Below are 16,849 nucleotides of genomic sequence, written 5' to 3'. Positions count from 1 at the left end.
TGATGTAGTCAGCTCTGTTTAAGGCTCCTTGCATTGACCTCTCTCTTCACCCTCTCTCCTGGGTGGAAAACTGGTTGGATGGCCAGGCCCAGACAGTGGTCGTAAATGGAGTTAACTCCAGCTGGAGGCTGGTGGGTTCCCCAGGGCTCAGTATTGAGTTCAGCCCTGTTCAATATCTTTATCAATGACCTGAAGAGCAATGAAGCTGGTGAAGGGGCTGGAGAACAAGTCTTACGAGGAATGGCTGAGAGAGCTGGGGTTGTTTAGCCTTGAGAAGAGAAGGCTGAAGGGAGACCTTATTGCTCTCTACAACTACCTGAAAGGAGGTTGCAGAGAGGAGGGTGCTCACCCAAGTGACAGGATTCTTCTCCCAGGTGACAGGACAAGGGGGAATGGCCTCAAGCTACACCCAGGGACATTCAGACTGGATATCAGAAAAAAATTTTTCACAGAAAGGGTTATCGGGCACTGGAACAGGCTGCCCAGGGAGGTGGTTGAGTCACCTTCTCTGGAGGTATACAAAAGATGGGTGGCTAAGGTGCTGAGGGGCATGGTTTAGTGGTTGACAGGAATGGTTGGACTCGATGATCCTATGGGTCTTTTCAACTTACTGATTCTGTGATTCTGTGACCTTACAATGGCAATCTGACAGCTTTGAAAATGGCACATTTTTTAATCACATTTCCTCATGCCTGAGAGGCATAGCAGTGTTTTTAAGCAGCTCTCAACAAACAGTTCTTACATTTTGTTCTCCCTGCCTGAAAAGGAGCCACACTTCACTCAGATAAGCAAGGAGAAGCGAGCAAGCTGCATGTGTTACTCATAATGTGCTGCAGTATTTCAGGATGCACACTGGCTGTTACACCTCAGCATTACTTAAATACTACACACACTCTGAGCTCTAGAACCAGCACTTGGCTGGATCCCCTACTTAGCATCCTGTATCCATTTTCTCCTCCTTTTTCTGCCCCTTGCCCTTGCTTTTGCAGAGAGTTGTTAATAAATGGGAAACTGTTTCAGTTAAAAAGGGTCCCAGGCCCTCAGGGGTGTATTTCTAAGGCATAACCAATCTCTAAAGCATCTGCCCTTCACCCAGCTCTCCTAAGCACTAACATAATACACAGCAAAACTATACAGTTTCTACTCTGTAGGACATGTAGTGGGCATACCTTTGGCACTTTTTGTCCTGAATTTGCAAACAGATAGCTTCAGTCTCAGAGGTTTTTTGACAGGGGAAAACCAGGCTGCAGCCATAAAAATCACAGGCAATTACTGCGGCTTGAAAGGACCCTAAAAGCAACTAGGGAAAGCTATGCTTCTGCCTCTGCACACAAGTTCTACTTCAAAATAGGAAAAATGAACTTTCTTGGCCTCCCCCAGTTACAATTCCATCACAACATACAAAAGGTCATTTCTTCCAGTGAAGCAACGGATTACATTCTCCAAGCCTATCGCATGAGCACCAGGACAACTTCCACCCAAAGGAAAATATGCATTCAAATCTGTCTGATGAAAACAGTGAAAAAAAAGTGCGATAAAAAGAGGAAAGGGACTGATGAAGACTTCTGGCCTGTACTTGCCCCTAGCAGAAAACCTGCAAAGCATTTTAAATTTATAGTCATCAATTCTCCATGAAATATTGTATTCTAGTATATAGCGCTTAGTAGTCTCCAAGGCTTTTGTGTATTCCTACAACCAAAGCAGATGGGCACAAACAGATAGGGAACAACACATTCACAGTCTAGGAATTCAGCCTGAGATCCCCAACAAAGCAGGTTGATTTCCACAAGGTGCAAAGCACCAAGATGACTCCTCTATCCAAAAGACATTCCAGAAACCAGAATCATCTCACTATTTTTGATGGATCTGGCTAAAGTAAATCATCAAGGGAGAGACAGCAAAAGCTGTCAGAAGCGGAGATAATGGTATTATTCTGGAATAGAGATGCCTAGTCCATTCATTCAATTTTTGTCTTTTCCATGATAAAGAAATCAGGGAGAAAACAACACTTCAGTTTACTACATCTTACAAGCTTTATCTCTGATTCCATATACAAATCTAACTGTGTAAACTTTATAAACCAGAACACTCAGCATCAAGAAAGTCACTATCGCTGCTCACGGTAACACATTTTATAACTGAGCTGGTTTCCACCTCTCCACTGACTTCTTTCCACTTCCTTCTCATGATTTGACACTTCATATGTAGGTACCCGAATGAAACCCCCTTAGATAATTAACAGTGCTGTCAGTTTTACCTACTTCAGCTTACTGCATTCCCCATATCCTTCACCCCCCAATGAAAAGGTTAACAATTATCATCAAAACTATGAAAACATTTGATGTTGCTTGTTCTTCTGAATATGACCAGAGAAGTAGAGAGTAACAGACTCACTTCTGAAGACAGTGACAGCAGGTGAGCAGAAGCATCAACAAGAGAAAGGCACCGTCTTCTCCTACTGATAGTACAGAGCTCAACAAACAAACTTCACACAAATGGAAAGGAGGCTACAGCTATGACTTGCAATTCAAAAAAGCAACATTTTTGCTTGTGCAACACAATTCTACAGGAAGAATAAGCTGAGATAAATGACCATGCAAACCACAGAAAGTGCACATGCCCAGTCACTAGAGTTGCCCAGATGTTATGCAGAAAGACAAGGAAAACCCTGAGAAACAGTCATATACAGCAACTATATTTGCAACACATACACTGAAGGGTTTCTAGCAAATACTACTTTTCAGTTCAATGGAGCACAGTATCAATGGAAGGATAGGCAGTGCTCCAGACTAGAAACTTTATCCTAAACACTGAACACAGACTTTTCAGGATACAGTATACTGACGTTGCTCATGCTCAGCTCTACTTTTCCTGTGCCCTACCTGCATCCAGAGCAGTAAAGCAGTGACCTGAAAATGAACTGAAATATCTCACTATGCAAAATGCAAAGCAGTTTTCTCAATGATTTCCAGACAAGTCATATGTGGAAAAATATTTTACTTGTTGAACTACGGGAGCCTGCCAGGACAAGCACTTCTGTGATAAGCACTCAGACCTCACAGTAAAGAACGGCTGGAACTCAGAGCCCACAGTCAAATAAAAGCCAATCCATGAAGGAAAGGTGAAGTGAAAACAGCCGTAAAAGTATTCAAATGTTTAACTGCCTCACTTAAGTAAGAAATGGCACTACCATGTCCTAACAGAGCTGCTGAAGACCACGTAGAAAGAATCAAGCCCAGGTCTCTGACTGCCATTCCAGTCCAATCTCCAAAACACAGCCCTCAAGGAATAACACAATATAATCATCAAATAACAGCCATCTCAAGAATCAAATCAAAACAAGTCCAAAGCACAAGAAAATATCATATTTCACCAAGTATCAAAAAGTCTTGCAGCTGCATTATTTGTTTACTCACTCAGCACTCCAAAACTTAACATGATTTGCAGTACCAGCTGTCTGTACTTTCTTTTAAAGCACTGATAATACCAGGTCTTATGAGCTGAGGTGTTCCAGTGGGGCTAGACATCTTAAAGACTTTAAAAGTCAGCTACCGGTTAGTCCCAAAGCAGCTACACAGCCTCTCTGACTCATCCTCACCAAAGAAGCAGTCAGAGCCTGAGCCTAGTGGGATCTAAGCTCTCCTCCTCACTAAAAGGTTAGACAGGCAAAAAAAGAAAGAAAAATAAATTGCACTCTTACTAGTACCTGAGTGCAAAAATAGTCAAAGGATCTTGATGAGAAAGCACAGTTCCACTACGCGTCCTTGTATTCACATGCTTGTACATCAATAACCAGTTCAGACTTCTTGCTGTTTAAGAAACATCCTTACTCCAGCCTTTGAAAGGTCTAAGCTGCCAGGGAGCCACATAAGATCACAGGATAACTCACAGTAGAAGGGACCTTAGAAGGTCTCTAGCTGAACTTCCTCAAAGCAAGGTCAGCTCTGAGATCAGATCAGGTTGGTCAGTGCTTTATTGTGTCACGTCTTAAAACCTCCAAGAGCAGAGACAACTCTCTGGGATCCTGTCCCACTGCTTCATAGTCCCTAGCATGAGGAGGTTTCTCTCTTTGACCAAAATGAACTTCATTGGTTTCAGTTTATACTTGTCGTCGCTCTCCATTGCTATGCACAACAGCAAAGAACCTGGTTACATCTTCTCAATAATCTCCTTGTAAGCATCAGTAGGTTGCTTATAAGATTTCACTGAAGGAATCTCTTCCATAGGCTGAACATGCCCAGTTCCCTCAGCCTCACTTCACATGACAAATCCTCCAGCCCCCAATCACCTCGCTGGCACACTGCTGCTGAAGGTGCTCCATTTTAGACATGGCTTTCCTGTATTAAAGAGTCCAAAACTGGACACAGTATATCATTAGGGATCTAAGGAGTGTTGAGTGGAGGGGAATAATCAGTTTGCTTAATCTACTGGCTGTGCTTCTGGCCATACACCCCAGAATATTGTTGGTCTTCACAGCAATGCACACTGCTGGCTCATGGTCAGCTTGCTGCCCACCAGGGCCTTTCCAGCAGAGCTGCCCCCAGGAAGGCAGCCTCCAGCCCATATCATTGCAGGGGGCTCTTTCGGTTTCACTCTTCCAATATAATAGAAACATACAGCCAGCTGTGCTGCAACACAGCAAATTATGCTGCAACACAGCAAATTATTCAGGCTCCCTGGCACAACAGTGCCCACCTCCTCTGCATTCGGTAGAAAAGAGGGATTTCCCAGCTGAAACAGTTTCAAAATAATGGTGTTTGCATTCTTGGAAAAACCTCCTACCAACCACTAGATCAAGAGCACATTTGTTTAGCAAATGGAGGAACCCAGTGAGGATGCCTTCTACCAAGACTCTGAGAGGTATGGTATCTGCACGTAATGCCTTTCATGGGGAAAAAAAGTCACTCACTACAGTTTGTTTCACCAGTTTGTCCTCAGAAAAGAAAATCCACACGTGTTCCTCATTGGTTAAAGAGCTGATGGAGAAAGGCTGCTGAACTAGCTTGGCAAATGTTGATCCCCGTGATCTGTTAACATGCAGATTACAGGAATTAAGCAATCAGAAATACACAGCTGGAAAGACACTATAAAACAAACGTCTTAAACGTCAGAGCCATGGCTTGCTCGGGCATAGCTCCCTAGCCTTCTTATTGCTCTTCCTACTGACGTGAGCAGAGCAACAACCCCTATGGTTTATTTTTTTAAACTAAACAAAACGAAGCCAAATGAACCTGAGTATCCACGGTGATGATTTCAACTGTGGCCCCTCACTGTGTTAGTGTAGCTGCAGTGCTGCAGTAAAAGTGGGCATTTTCAAGACAGCAGTCTAATTAAGCACATCATAAGTGGTTAAGAGGGAAACTATTTGTCTGAATCTGGTCAGCAGTCTCAGGAAAAACTCAAAAGCACTCCGTTTTCCCACACATGTTATGGAAGCACATATATACCTTTCTCCTTCAACCATACAGCTGAGAACAGATACTAGAGCCAATGCTTCTTCCCTTCCCATTATGTTCTGTCTCTTTCCCTAATGCTGGACACTCAAAAAAACCAGCTCCACAGAATCAAAGACATGTTTCTTGGAAGGACCTGTAGCTGGACTAATGCCACAGTAGATGAGATCAGTCAAGACTGCTTCTCCCTTTCCACATGCCAAAAAAAAAACCCCTATCATTTTGTGTGGCTGGCAGCATCAGATCTGCTGTACAGATCTGGTTTGTTCCAGGCACAGCGGGACCATTTTGAGTATGACGTCCTACACCCAATTAAAATCTAGTTTCCAAATCATGTGGCTCTATTATACATGCCTACTTAATTATCTAATTAAAAAGTCAAGATTCCTGTCAGATCAAATTCAGTACAGATCCAAGATATAGTGATAGCAATAGCATTTTTGCAGCCTGCCTAATTTTCCAATGGAACCAATTCATTGTAACAATACCAGAAGCCATACACAGACAAGGTGGCAAACAGTAATGCCAGGGGACAGTTTTATAACCCTGTTCCTGAGGAGGAATATTAAGCAGAAAATGCAAGCCTGGGTGCCTTGTTACTTTCGCCTATTCTACCGTTTCTGAAGAAAATCCTGTCAATTTTGAAAATCTTCTAAATCCATCTGCTGGACCAGGCATGCAAGAGAGTAAACAAAACAATTCTATTTTTAAATGGCAGAAGTGTGTGCATCTGTTTAATAACACACGTGTCAAACAAACTTAGGGAAGACACTTCCTGAGGATGTCCCATTTTTCTATCTATAACACAGTAAAAAAAGATACCATGCCTCTATACAGACATCAGAAGGGTTCTCCTCATCATCCTGCTCTCATAGTCTCCTTCCTTATTCCTTACTCCAAATAAATTGTACATGTAATCATCACAGCTAATTAAAAACTAGTGATAAGGCCATGTGGCAGCTATAACGGAGAATACACTTCTTTTTTTTCAGTGGATTTCATTATGGTTCAACCACACAATGAAAGAAGTACTAAAGGAAGAACTGGAATTCCAGAAGCCAGAACAGCTTGTTTGTTTTATAATTGAAATGCAGCTTACACTGAAAAGAGGTTTTGTAAGAGTTTATATCTGATCATCAGACAGGTCTCAAGGATTATAAAGAAGCCTTTTTTAATTTGCAGAAATAATCATTGAGAGGAAAAACTGAATTCCCAAAGATCTTGTTGCTTGCTACTAGCAAAGCCAAAATCAGAATCCTGTCCCATGGCCTCCTCTTCTCAGCCTAAGGGCTCTGGAGAGGGGTCTGCAGTGGGTGCATGGAAACAAATAGTGTGTACGAGGTTTATAATTAGAAGCTTAATTTTGCGGATATATGGTCCTCCACAAAGAAGCAACAGTGATTTAAGGGCCCAAAGCATATAGAGCCATTGTTGTCAGCCAGTACACACTGCCAGGTGTGCATGTTCTCTCCACATCTGGTTTTCAGAGAAAGACTTTACTGGTTTCAAATTACAAAACCCTGAAACCACATATGTTAGCCATAATACTTTTCCAGCTAAACTAGACATACATAGAATCATTAAGGTTGGAAAAGACCTCTAAGGTCATCAAGGTCAACTGTCAAATGTGCACAACAGAAGTCACTAATTTTGGTTTGCAATTTTTTACTTGGCCAATAGGAGAGTACAAATGAGGAAATCTATACCTGAGCAGAATATGCTTCACCCTAGAGGGATCACTTGGCCACTCACCTATGAGTTGTGCAACACAAACGTTCCTGCTCCCACTTCCTCTCCATGCTCAGCCCACCCTCAAAGATAAAGAGGGGTCACTGTCACCCATGCAAGAACTGCTGGTTTAGCTCACGCACACAGAGCCCCTCCTGCGATCGTAGGGATGGCATGCACCATCACCAAGCAGCCCATCCTGCAGCAGGAAGTCTCAGGATCCAGCACTCCTCCTGAGGGCAGCCTACAAGAGACCCCTGAAAAGCAGGGCTCTCCCACCACTCACCCTGCCCCTCCTTCCCTTCCACTTCCCTCTCTCCTCACCACAATGCACACTACGCTTGCCTCCACTGTCCACCCTTTGGCCCAGAGTGACAAGTGACAACAACCAGCGGCAGGTACACCACAGATGCTGGGACAATACATAAAGCAAGGGCCAGTGCATGTATGCCATACATACCCCAGAGGTCTTTTCCAATCTAGTGATTCTATGACTTCGCATGAAGCTGTGCCTTTGCAGCTTCTCTCATTCATATCAGGTCTGTGAGAAGCCCTCACCAGGCTCACCCACATATTCCTCAAAACAAATATCCAGATACCACCTTCCAGAACTCTCTCCTAAGATATAAGTATTTATAAATCCTTTGAAGAAATTAAAATAAACAAGTATTACTAAACAAGGGCCTTTAAGTAAGGGCAGACTCATTTTTAAGGAGAAAAAGGAGTCCCTTTCCAAATCCTTGCTTTAGTACTTCTACGAAATTCTAAAATGTGGGTTTGGAAAATTTTAAGTGTTGATAAACACAGTGTAGCTTATGTTAATGACTGCAGCTCTGGAAAGAAAACAACTCTAAAATGTCTGTTTTTCTTAAATAACATCAAGTCACTTTCTTCAACCCACTACTGTAGAGCTACAGAGCTATTTCACATTATCTTGCTGCATCCTGTCTGGAAGAAAACTTTCAGCTGTAATTCAAAACTATTGTCTCACTGAGAGACTGTGCCTGAAGCCATGTTGGGCAACCCACCCTAGCCTAGCTGCAGTTACAGGAGAAAAACATATGGTTCATGACATGATTAAAAGGATGATTCCTAAATACATAAAGTTCATTTCAGTTGAGACATTGATACAAATTTTATCCACAGTAAAGCTTTTGCCAGAACCCGAACTGACACTGCTCTAACAAGAAAAGCCTGAAACCAGACTGGGTCAGAGGGCTGCCTGAACCCTACTGGAGAAACTCAGGCAATTAGGCTACACAGGTTCCAACTGGAAATAAAGGTTTCCCTGCATTTTAATTAGTAGTAGAAAGGATAATAAATTGAACTTGAATTTCCATGTCTGCACATAGTCTTTCTGTGCATATATCCACATGCCTTACAGCTTTACATCTTTTTAGGATCTATTGAACAGGTATCTTTCAGGATCATTACAAAGGTAAACAGAATTGTTATAAATCAGAGTGGTCACTAGGCAGTGGCTAAAGCAAAGGTGCAACATACTGAGATGGAGAAGTTAATTTTTTGCAGTCTGTTTACACAGATACACCTCTGGAGACTGCATAATAGAAAGCATTAAAAAGTGATCGTAACTATTTTCAATATACCATATTCAAATGAAAGATGAGATCAAGTAGCCCCATCAGTTTCAAATGAATGATAAAGAAACTGTTTCCTCCAATTTAATTCTGCTTTTGAGCATATTTCCTCATGTTCTTCTCTCCAGAAAGCCAAAGTGGATCAGGCAGTCCCTCGTATTATATACAAGCAGTCCCATCTGAACAATTTGGAGATGGATTTTAGCATATGTAAAGCTGTGGGAAACAGGCAGATTATGCAGCACCTTTGCCTAAGGATCAGGGCACCAGAAAGGATTTGGGAAACACAGTTTCTTTCCCTGGCTCTGTCACTGGCTGGCCAGATGACCTTGAGAAAATCACTTCACTTCCTCACCCTTCAGCTTTTCTCCCTGCAAAACAGAGGAAACAACTGCCACCTTTCTCTGGCAGAAAAACCTTACCATCTAGTCAAATATGCATCTACCAAGCTATTGACCAAACTGGTGTGCCGGCAGGCAGATGCAACAGCAAACTTGTCAAAGCAATGTTGTCTCACTGCTATGCTGAGCCACAAACGCCAGGAACGATACTTTAACCTCCCCTGATATGTGTAAAAAATTCCATATTATTCAGCTGCTGTTGCAATAATTCTGCCCTCTGTAGCACTGTCAGTTGTTGTCTACCTCCCCTGCCTCCCCCCACTGATTTTATCAGGCACAATAAAGTGCTCTTTTCTTGAACAGTCTCCTCATCCCTATGCCCACTCTCAGTTCCTGTCACTGGGAAACAACACTAAGCAATTAAGTGTGTCGTATTCCTCTCACTGCCTCCTCCATATACGCTATATATATACACACACATACACAGACACAATAGTAGAAAGTTTATTTAGCCAAACACCTGCTACCCAGATCTTTAATACTGAGTGTTACGAGGAAAAGAAAACACAGCTTTGCAAGCAGGCCAGAAGCAAAGCTTGCAGCAAATCTCCTCCTTTATTTCAGTACAAAGACATCACAGACTGACAGGAAAGGGGAGATTTTGTTTTAAAGTTCCTTTTACAGATGGACATGAAACACAGCACTATCTGAAAACGCATATTTTACCAGGGTCTGAAAATAAGCTAAGGGAGCACCTAGCTTACTGACTGTATCCTGCTATGGACCCTGTCAGGACCCCAATAGTTTCCTAAGGTATTTCAAGCAAGCTCTGTTGCTCCTGAACAGATGTACTAAAGTTAGTAACCACATTAGAGGTGTGGCATATCTCAAAAGCCTGAGATACACCAAAACAGAATCACATTGCAGAAACATCAGGCAAACTTTTGCAGATTTCCACATAGCATAATTGGGGGGGGGCGAGGATAAACCAAGTGGCCACTGGAACAAACACATCTCACTTTTCTAAGGATGTGTGTCATGATCAATGGTAACACTTAAGAATGCATTGCTCTTACCACAGATGTATCCTTTCTGCAGCTGTTTCCCTCCCACCTGGGCTCTCTACTAGAATGGTTGGACTCAATGATCCAGTGGGTCTCTTCCAACCTGGTTATTCTATGATTCTATGTAAGGGTAGAGCTCATTCACAGGCTTTCCTGTGGCGGGACTCCACTGAAGTCTTTCCATACTTATTAGTCACCCATATTGACCCAATCTGCAATCATTTAATTATCCTTAAGACCAGAAGTCTTCTCTTGGAAGCATTTTTTAGCCAAACTATGGGTTAAAAATATTCACAGGAAGAAAGAGGAAGGGAGGAGCCAAACAGACAGTGAGATCACCCATCCTGTACTTCCATAGGAAATCAGAATAAAAATGGCTTCAAATGATCTTGGCTGCTGTTTCTTTTAAGTCAGGGCTGCCTAATAAGTCAGTTCAGCTGTAAAAAACAAAACAAACCAAAACAAAACAAAAAAAAAACCCAGAGACATAAATATTAAGTGCAAAGCAGAGGTTTGAGGTAGAAATTCAAAGGCTTCCTCAAACAGTTAAGCAATCAATAGAATTTGACTTAAAATGCTGACAAATTTGACCTGAGATCTTAACCCTACCTCACCTACTAGCAGCCAGTTACAAAGCACGATGTCCACGATGTCGCATCATACTGCTAAAGCAAGAGCAGCAGCAAAGTTGTTTATATGCTGTGGCAAATACTTTGAATAATGCCACAGTGATGATAACCACTGTACCTAGGAAACTTATTTATCCTCTCGTCATAAAGCAATGGTGTGAGCTTACACTGGCCACCTTGATAAGCGTAATGAACACTCATCTCCCAACATAGCCTCTCTATAAATAGATTGCAGCATGTTAGTTAGCAAAAAGTGTTCACATTTCATTGTTCATGGGTTGGCAGCCACGCATCATGGTTATTTATGACATGGCTGATAGCCGTGATTAAAAAAAATGTGCAACAAAAATAAACCTTTTTCAGTGTCATTGTAAGGATCTCTGGGCTGTGTGGCTCAGAAGTCAAGCACAAAGATGTAAAGGATTGATATAACTGGATTGCAGCTCTTGCACATACCAGGTTAAAGGTCATTATATGAGTACAGTTGAGATGGACATAGCAGGCCCGTATTTACACTAGGATACAAAAGACAGGCATTGACAGCAAGAAGTATTTACAAAGAGGCCTCTGGCTTGATTGCTTTTCATGCTGTTAGCAAGGAGGCAAGAATGATTTTCGGTCGTGCCAAATTAATAGCCAGCATTTCCATTTGCTGCTCTGGAGAGGAGTCGATGGAAAGGGTAGTATTTTGTCCAGGAAGATCGTTCTGACCTCTGCTGGTAACTTCAGAGAAAACCAGCAGAAACTGTCCAAAAGGAAGGAGGCAGAAAAACCCCAGGGCAGAGTGCTTCCCAAGCACACAGGAATAGTTGAACACATGGCTCCTAAACGGTCTGTTAACTTACTCAGCGAACACCACTCAGATGACCTTCCACTTTACTTCTGTTTCACACTGACATACAAAGATTCCATTTTGAACAGAATCAAAAGCCTCAAAATTTGCTCTTGTGCCTACCCAAAGCCTACCACAAGCCACGGACAAGCATCTCTCCCCCTTGTGCAGTCCCCACGCCACCACCTCATCACCACTTAGCCTTGGGTCCCCTCCAGTTTCACAGCCATGGTTTGGGCAGTCTATATTGAGAGCTACCCCAGCAGGCAAAGAAAGTGCAAATCCTGCCTTCCTCAGGCCTTAGGACTTCCAAATGAGGGAAATCTAAAAGGGTGATAAGCCATTTCCCCTTAAAATTAAAGGCCTCAGCCGCCTGCAGCACTGCGGCATATCACACCAGACAGGTGGCTCCATGAGCTTTGCAGACAGTTTCTCCTCCCTTCACACTTTCAGGTTAGAAGGAATACTCAGACCAAAAGCTGTGTCATGTGTTTCAGTTTCCTCCTCATCGCACTGACAGAAGCGTGACGCTTTATGTTACGGCAGCAGTCGGTTGTTTCCCAGTAACCAAAACAGGCCTTGCCATTGCCTGCAGGAGCTGCAGGCGGAAGAATAAACAAAGCAACAGGCAAACTCAGCAAAACAAGCTCTTGGCCCTAGCCAAAAGCAGTCGTGGCAGTCTGTCACCTCAAAAATATTGCCTTGTGATGACAAATTTTCTCATTTAAGAAGGGATGCTGTCAACCTGTTTAAGCTTGTAAGACACCTTTGAATGAAATACACTCTTTCAGAGCATGTAGTCAGCATTCCTGTTGGAGATTATTCTCCATCATCTTCCTTCGAAAGCAAATGAGATCAGGAAGGCACGGCCACTTCTGCTGCTCCTCAGTAAAACCAAGTTGAAGAAACTTCATTAAAAATAGATAATAAAGGAAACAACAATAAGCCACATCAAAATAGTCAGCAGAAGGAACGGGAAGCAATTTCACTGAGCCAGGTTTTGAGGCTAAATATTTTATTTTTAAGTATTAAAAAGCTGCCTTCTAAACACTGGCACTTAATAGACTCAGTACAGGTAAAACATATCCTCACTTAACAGCCAGTTGGAAAGGAGGCTGAAGTTCTAATTACATCCCTACCCTACACTCATCAGACACCAGAACAAAACCAAGGCCAGTTTTAACCAGCCAGAAAGTCAAAATTGCAGTAAACTGTGAGGCAAGGATACCCAGATTTCCTGGTAGCAGACAGCAACAGTCTGGGAATAATGCAAGGGGAGATTTTCTCTGCACAAGATTTTCTCTCAGGGAAGTACAGGAGGACAGAGTAAGCTGTCCTCAGAGGAGACAATGCTCAGGGAAAACATACACTTTGTGCATACAGGGCTGCACTGTCTTTATCACATCTAGTGGCAAAACGCCATCTCCCTATCTACAAAAGAAAAAAATAGTTGTGTTGCTACGAGCAAACAGTGCTATCTCCGCACAGCCTCTGGTGTAACCAGGGACTGTGAGAATGCCTCACATATGTGCCCATATCAGGACACCATGCCAGGGTGCGGTGCCAAGGTGGATCCAGACAAAAGTGCCTGCGGCACACAGACACCACCGAACTGCCACGATGCCAGTGCAGGTCCACTGGGCTCAGGGAGCTTCTCCAGGCTCCCTGCATGGAATCGGGTAGCCAATGCCTCCCTGTTTGCCTGGCACTGACTGGACGGGTGGTGACAAACCAAATGAACACACTGGATACAGCCCAGCGCATGCATGAAATCCTGGTGCTCAAGGGTTAGGTGTTCCTGCTGAATAAATTTGGTTATGGAAACCACTCTGGGCAAAGTACCTATGCCAACATAAAACCTATGGATAAAGCGGGCCTGGAGTGAGGTGGATTTAATAATCCCCTCACAGTTTCCTCAGCTCCCAGATTAGAAGAAAGGATGCCACTGTGCCCCCGGTCACTAAAAGTCTATTTTACAGCAGAACACGGGTTCAGGGGTTCCTTTACTAGCAGCAAGTTGAGTTATGAGAAGGGGAGCCGGTAAGTACGCAGCCAAGCCTACGGCCGGCCACAAGGACCAGTCCTTACAAGTTCTTCTTAAAAAGCAGGCCTTATGAGGAAGGGCTGAGAGAGCTGGGCTTGCTTAGCCTGGAGAAGAGGAGGCTGAGGGGAGACCTCATTGCTCTCTACAACTACCTGAAAGGAGGTTGTGGAGAGGAGGGAGCTGGTCTCTACTCTCAAGCGACAGGGGACAGGACGAGAGAGAACAGCCACAAGCTCCACCAGGAGAGGTTTAGGCTGAACATTAGGAAAAAAAATTTCACAGAAAGGGTCATTGGGCACTGGAACAGGCTGCCCAGGGAGGTGGTTGAGTCACCTTCCCTGGAGGTGTTTAAGGCACGGGTGGACGAGGCGCTGAGGGGCATGGTTTAGTGTTTGATAGGAATGGTTGGACTCGATGATCCGGTGGGTCTCTTCCAAGCTGGTGATTCTGTGATTCTGTGACTCATATCGTAGCGAAGAAACGTCCCGCTGCCCGGCGCGCGGAGCGGGGACCCCCGGGGACCTCCGAGCTCCGCCGGGCGCACGGAGCGCTCCCACCGCCCCCGGGCGGGACAAGCAGCCACAGCGGCCCCCGGGCAGGCGCTGGGGCCGTCGAACGCGGGTTCCTGCCCGCCCCCCGCCCCCAGCGCAGGCGGCCCGGCCCGGGGGAGCCGCCGCCCGCCCCGCCGGTCGGATGTGCTCTCGTGCCTCCCCTCCGCGCGGGCGAACTCACCCTCCTTGGCTTTCTTCTTCCTCGCCAGGGTCCCGCCTAGCTTGCCCAGGAACGACTCGTCTTTCTTCATCCTGTGGGGCCGCAGCGTCGGGGATCGGACGGGCGCGGCGGACATGGGTCGCGTGGCTCGGGTGGGGGAGCTGCCCGGAGCGGCCGCGGAGCCGAACAAAGCCCGGGAGCGGCGGAATCGCCCGCCCAGCCCCGACCGGGCGGGGGAGCCGGCGGCGGGGGGCGGGGGTGCGCGAGCCGGAGCCGCGCGGGGGGCCGGGGGAGGGCGGGGAGCAGCCGGCCGGCGGCCATAGCGCCCCGTGCTACGGCTGGGAAGGCCGCGGGAGGAGGCCCCGCGCCCACCGCCCAGGGGGGCCCCGCGAACGCGGAGGCCAAACGTGTGGGATGTCCCTGCGCTGAGACCGGGGGGATCGGACCCACGGGGGTGGAGAGCAGGAGAGGAAAGCGCGGTCCCATTACAGCTAGAGCAGAAGACAAAAGCGAGGGCAAACGTGACGCTGGTGGCGAAAATGCCGGTAGATAAAACTCTCAAAGACTCGTTTTGGGGTTTCAGAAAGCAGCAGCCTCTGTCAGGGCTCGGCAAGACGAGCAGCGATCTCCATCCACCGTGTGCAGCGAGACCAGAGCTGGGACAGAACGGGTTTCCCGTTTATAAGCATATGGATAAATTCCCCTAGAAATCTTATGGATATTCTGTTACTTTCCAGGATCTAATTTTAATGTTATTATGAGCTCGCTTGGAGCTGGCCCAGCTCTGCCTGACCTTCCCTTTGAGATAAGAAGAAAACTCCAAACAGAGGTGATCACAGAAGCAGACACATCTGTTCACAGAATCACAGAATCACAGAATCACAGAATAACCAGGTTGGAAGAGACCCACCGGATCACCGAGTCCAACCGTTCCTACCAAACACTAAACCATATCCCTCAGCACCTCGTCCACCCGTGCCTTAAACACCTCCAGGGAAGGTGACTCAACCACCTCCCTGGGCAGCCTGTTCCAGTGCCCAATGACCCTTTCTGTAAAGAATTTTTTCCTAACGTCTAGCCTAAACCTCCCCTGTCGGAGCTTGAGGCCATTCCCTCTTGTCCTGTCCCCTGTCACTTGGGAGAAGAGGCCAGCACCCTCCTCTCCACAACGTCCTTTCAGGTAGTTGTAGAGAGCAATGAGGTCACCCCTCAGCCTCCTCTTCTCCAGGCTAAACAACCCCAGCTCTCTCAGCCGCTCCTCATAAGGCCTGTTCTCTAGCCCTTTCACCAGCTTTGTTGCTCTTCTTCTCAGCACAGACCACACTGAACAAAAGACATAATTTTCAAAGAATGAACAATGTCTGGAAAAACACTTTTAATGGAAATGTGCTATCAGAGGGACATTCTGTCTAACTTTAAAAAAACCCAATTACTTGGATGAAACTTTAGCTGAAATCGAAAATATTCCACTTTTTGTAATAGTAACTACTTGTATCGCCATCTGTCAGGGCTCTGCTTGGCATTCAGATTTCCCTCCTAATTTTGCTGCCAAGCACCTCTTTTGTTAGGCTAACCTGCCTTTTCCTCCTGGCACATTGCCTGTTAGGTTTGGCATCTCCCTTGCCTTAAGGTTAAGGGGATGGGGGACTGTAGGCTCCATGTTTGCCAAGCTCACACCTGCTAAGGCCCGCAAGCACCTCCAAGAGGGAAGCAACCACCTCCCAGATTTCCCGGTGTTGCTGCCACCATAAGCATAGTGCATGCACACAAAACCAGCCAAACCCTGAAAGCTGGGTTTGACCCCACAGAACGAATTTATGACTTATCATTTTATAGCACCCGAGAGCGTGACACAGGCTTTGTAGAACACATATTAAAAACAGGACCTAAAACATTTACAACGTTAGGCTCTGATCCTGCAAAGTCTTATGCACATATTTAACTTTAAGCTCCTGAAATGGACCCACTGACTTTAATGAGACTACTGAGTACCTGAAGTCATGCACGTGCTGTGCTGCTGCAAGCACTTCCCAGTCAGCAGCCCTTGCCCCACCAAAAAAACACATTCAGATCAAAGCAAGTTGGCACACAATCCACACACCCAGCTTACAGGACAGATTCTCATGCTTGTCCTGACACAGAAGTAACACTACACAACACATCCAGAGCATAAGATAGCAGAGTTTTCTGAGCATGTAGTTCCACGAGAGGTTTAATCCAAGCTAATATCTGTCATGAAGACCTACTCTTGTCCTTCACCTCCAGCTTCTTCTTGCTTTTCTATAGGCATTTAGGCAATTAACTAAAAAACAAAACAAAACAAAACAAAAAAACCCACAACAACAACAAACCAAACCCAATATCACCCTGCCCAGTTTTCTGGTGTGGCTGAACATAAAGCCACCCAAGGGCAAGTGCCAGCAGAAAGGAGGTGGAAGGAACATATGAC

At 45.2% G+C, this 16,849-nt stretch overlaps 1 protein-coding gene across 2 annotated transcripts in view; it reads right to left on the bottom strand.

Annotated features, from left to right (window-relative positions):
- PARVB (parvin beta) overlaps positions 1–14,558 on the bottom strand; it is a 67,937-nt gene extending 53,379 nt beyond the window's left edge. The window contains exon 1 of one of the 2 annotated variants that reach the window (XM_069864819.1): positions 14,422–14,558. In XM_069864819.1, coding sequence (XP_069720920.1) covers positions 14,422–14,536 — 115 coding nt within the window. In that variant the 5' untranslated portion in view covers positions 14,537–14,558. Of the gene's footprint in view, positions 1–2,394; positions 2,499–14,421 lie in introns of those variants that run through there. The other variant, XM_069864838.1, reaches the window with a different exon arrangement.
- Positions 14,559–16,849: the final 2,291 nt, after the last annotated feature.

The sequence above is a fragment of the Phaenicophaeus curvirostris genome, chromosome 1 (genome assembly GCF_032191515.1).
Source record: "Phaenicophaeus curvirostris isolate KB17595 chromosome 1, BPBGC_Pcur_1.0, whole genome shotgun sequence".
Taxonomy (NCBI): domain Eukaryota; kingdom Metazoa; phylum Chordata; class Aves; order Cuculiformes; family Cuculidae; genus Phaenicophaeus; species Phaenicophaeus curvirostris.
Note: the sequence above shows the minus strand (reverse complement) of the source record. Positions and strands in the feature narration are given on the sequence as shown.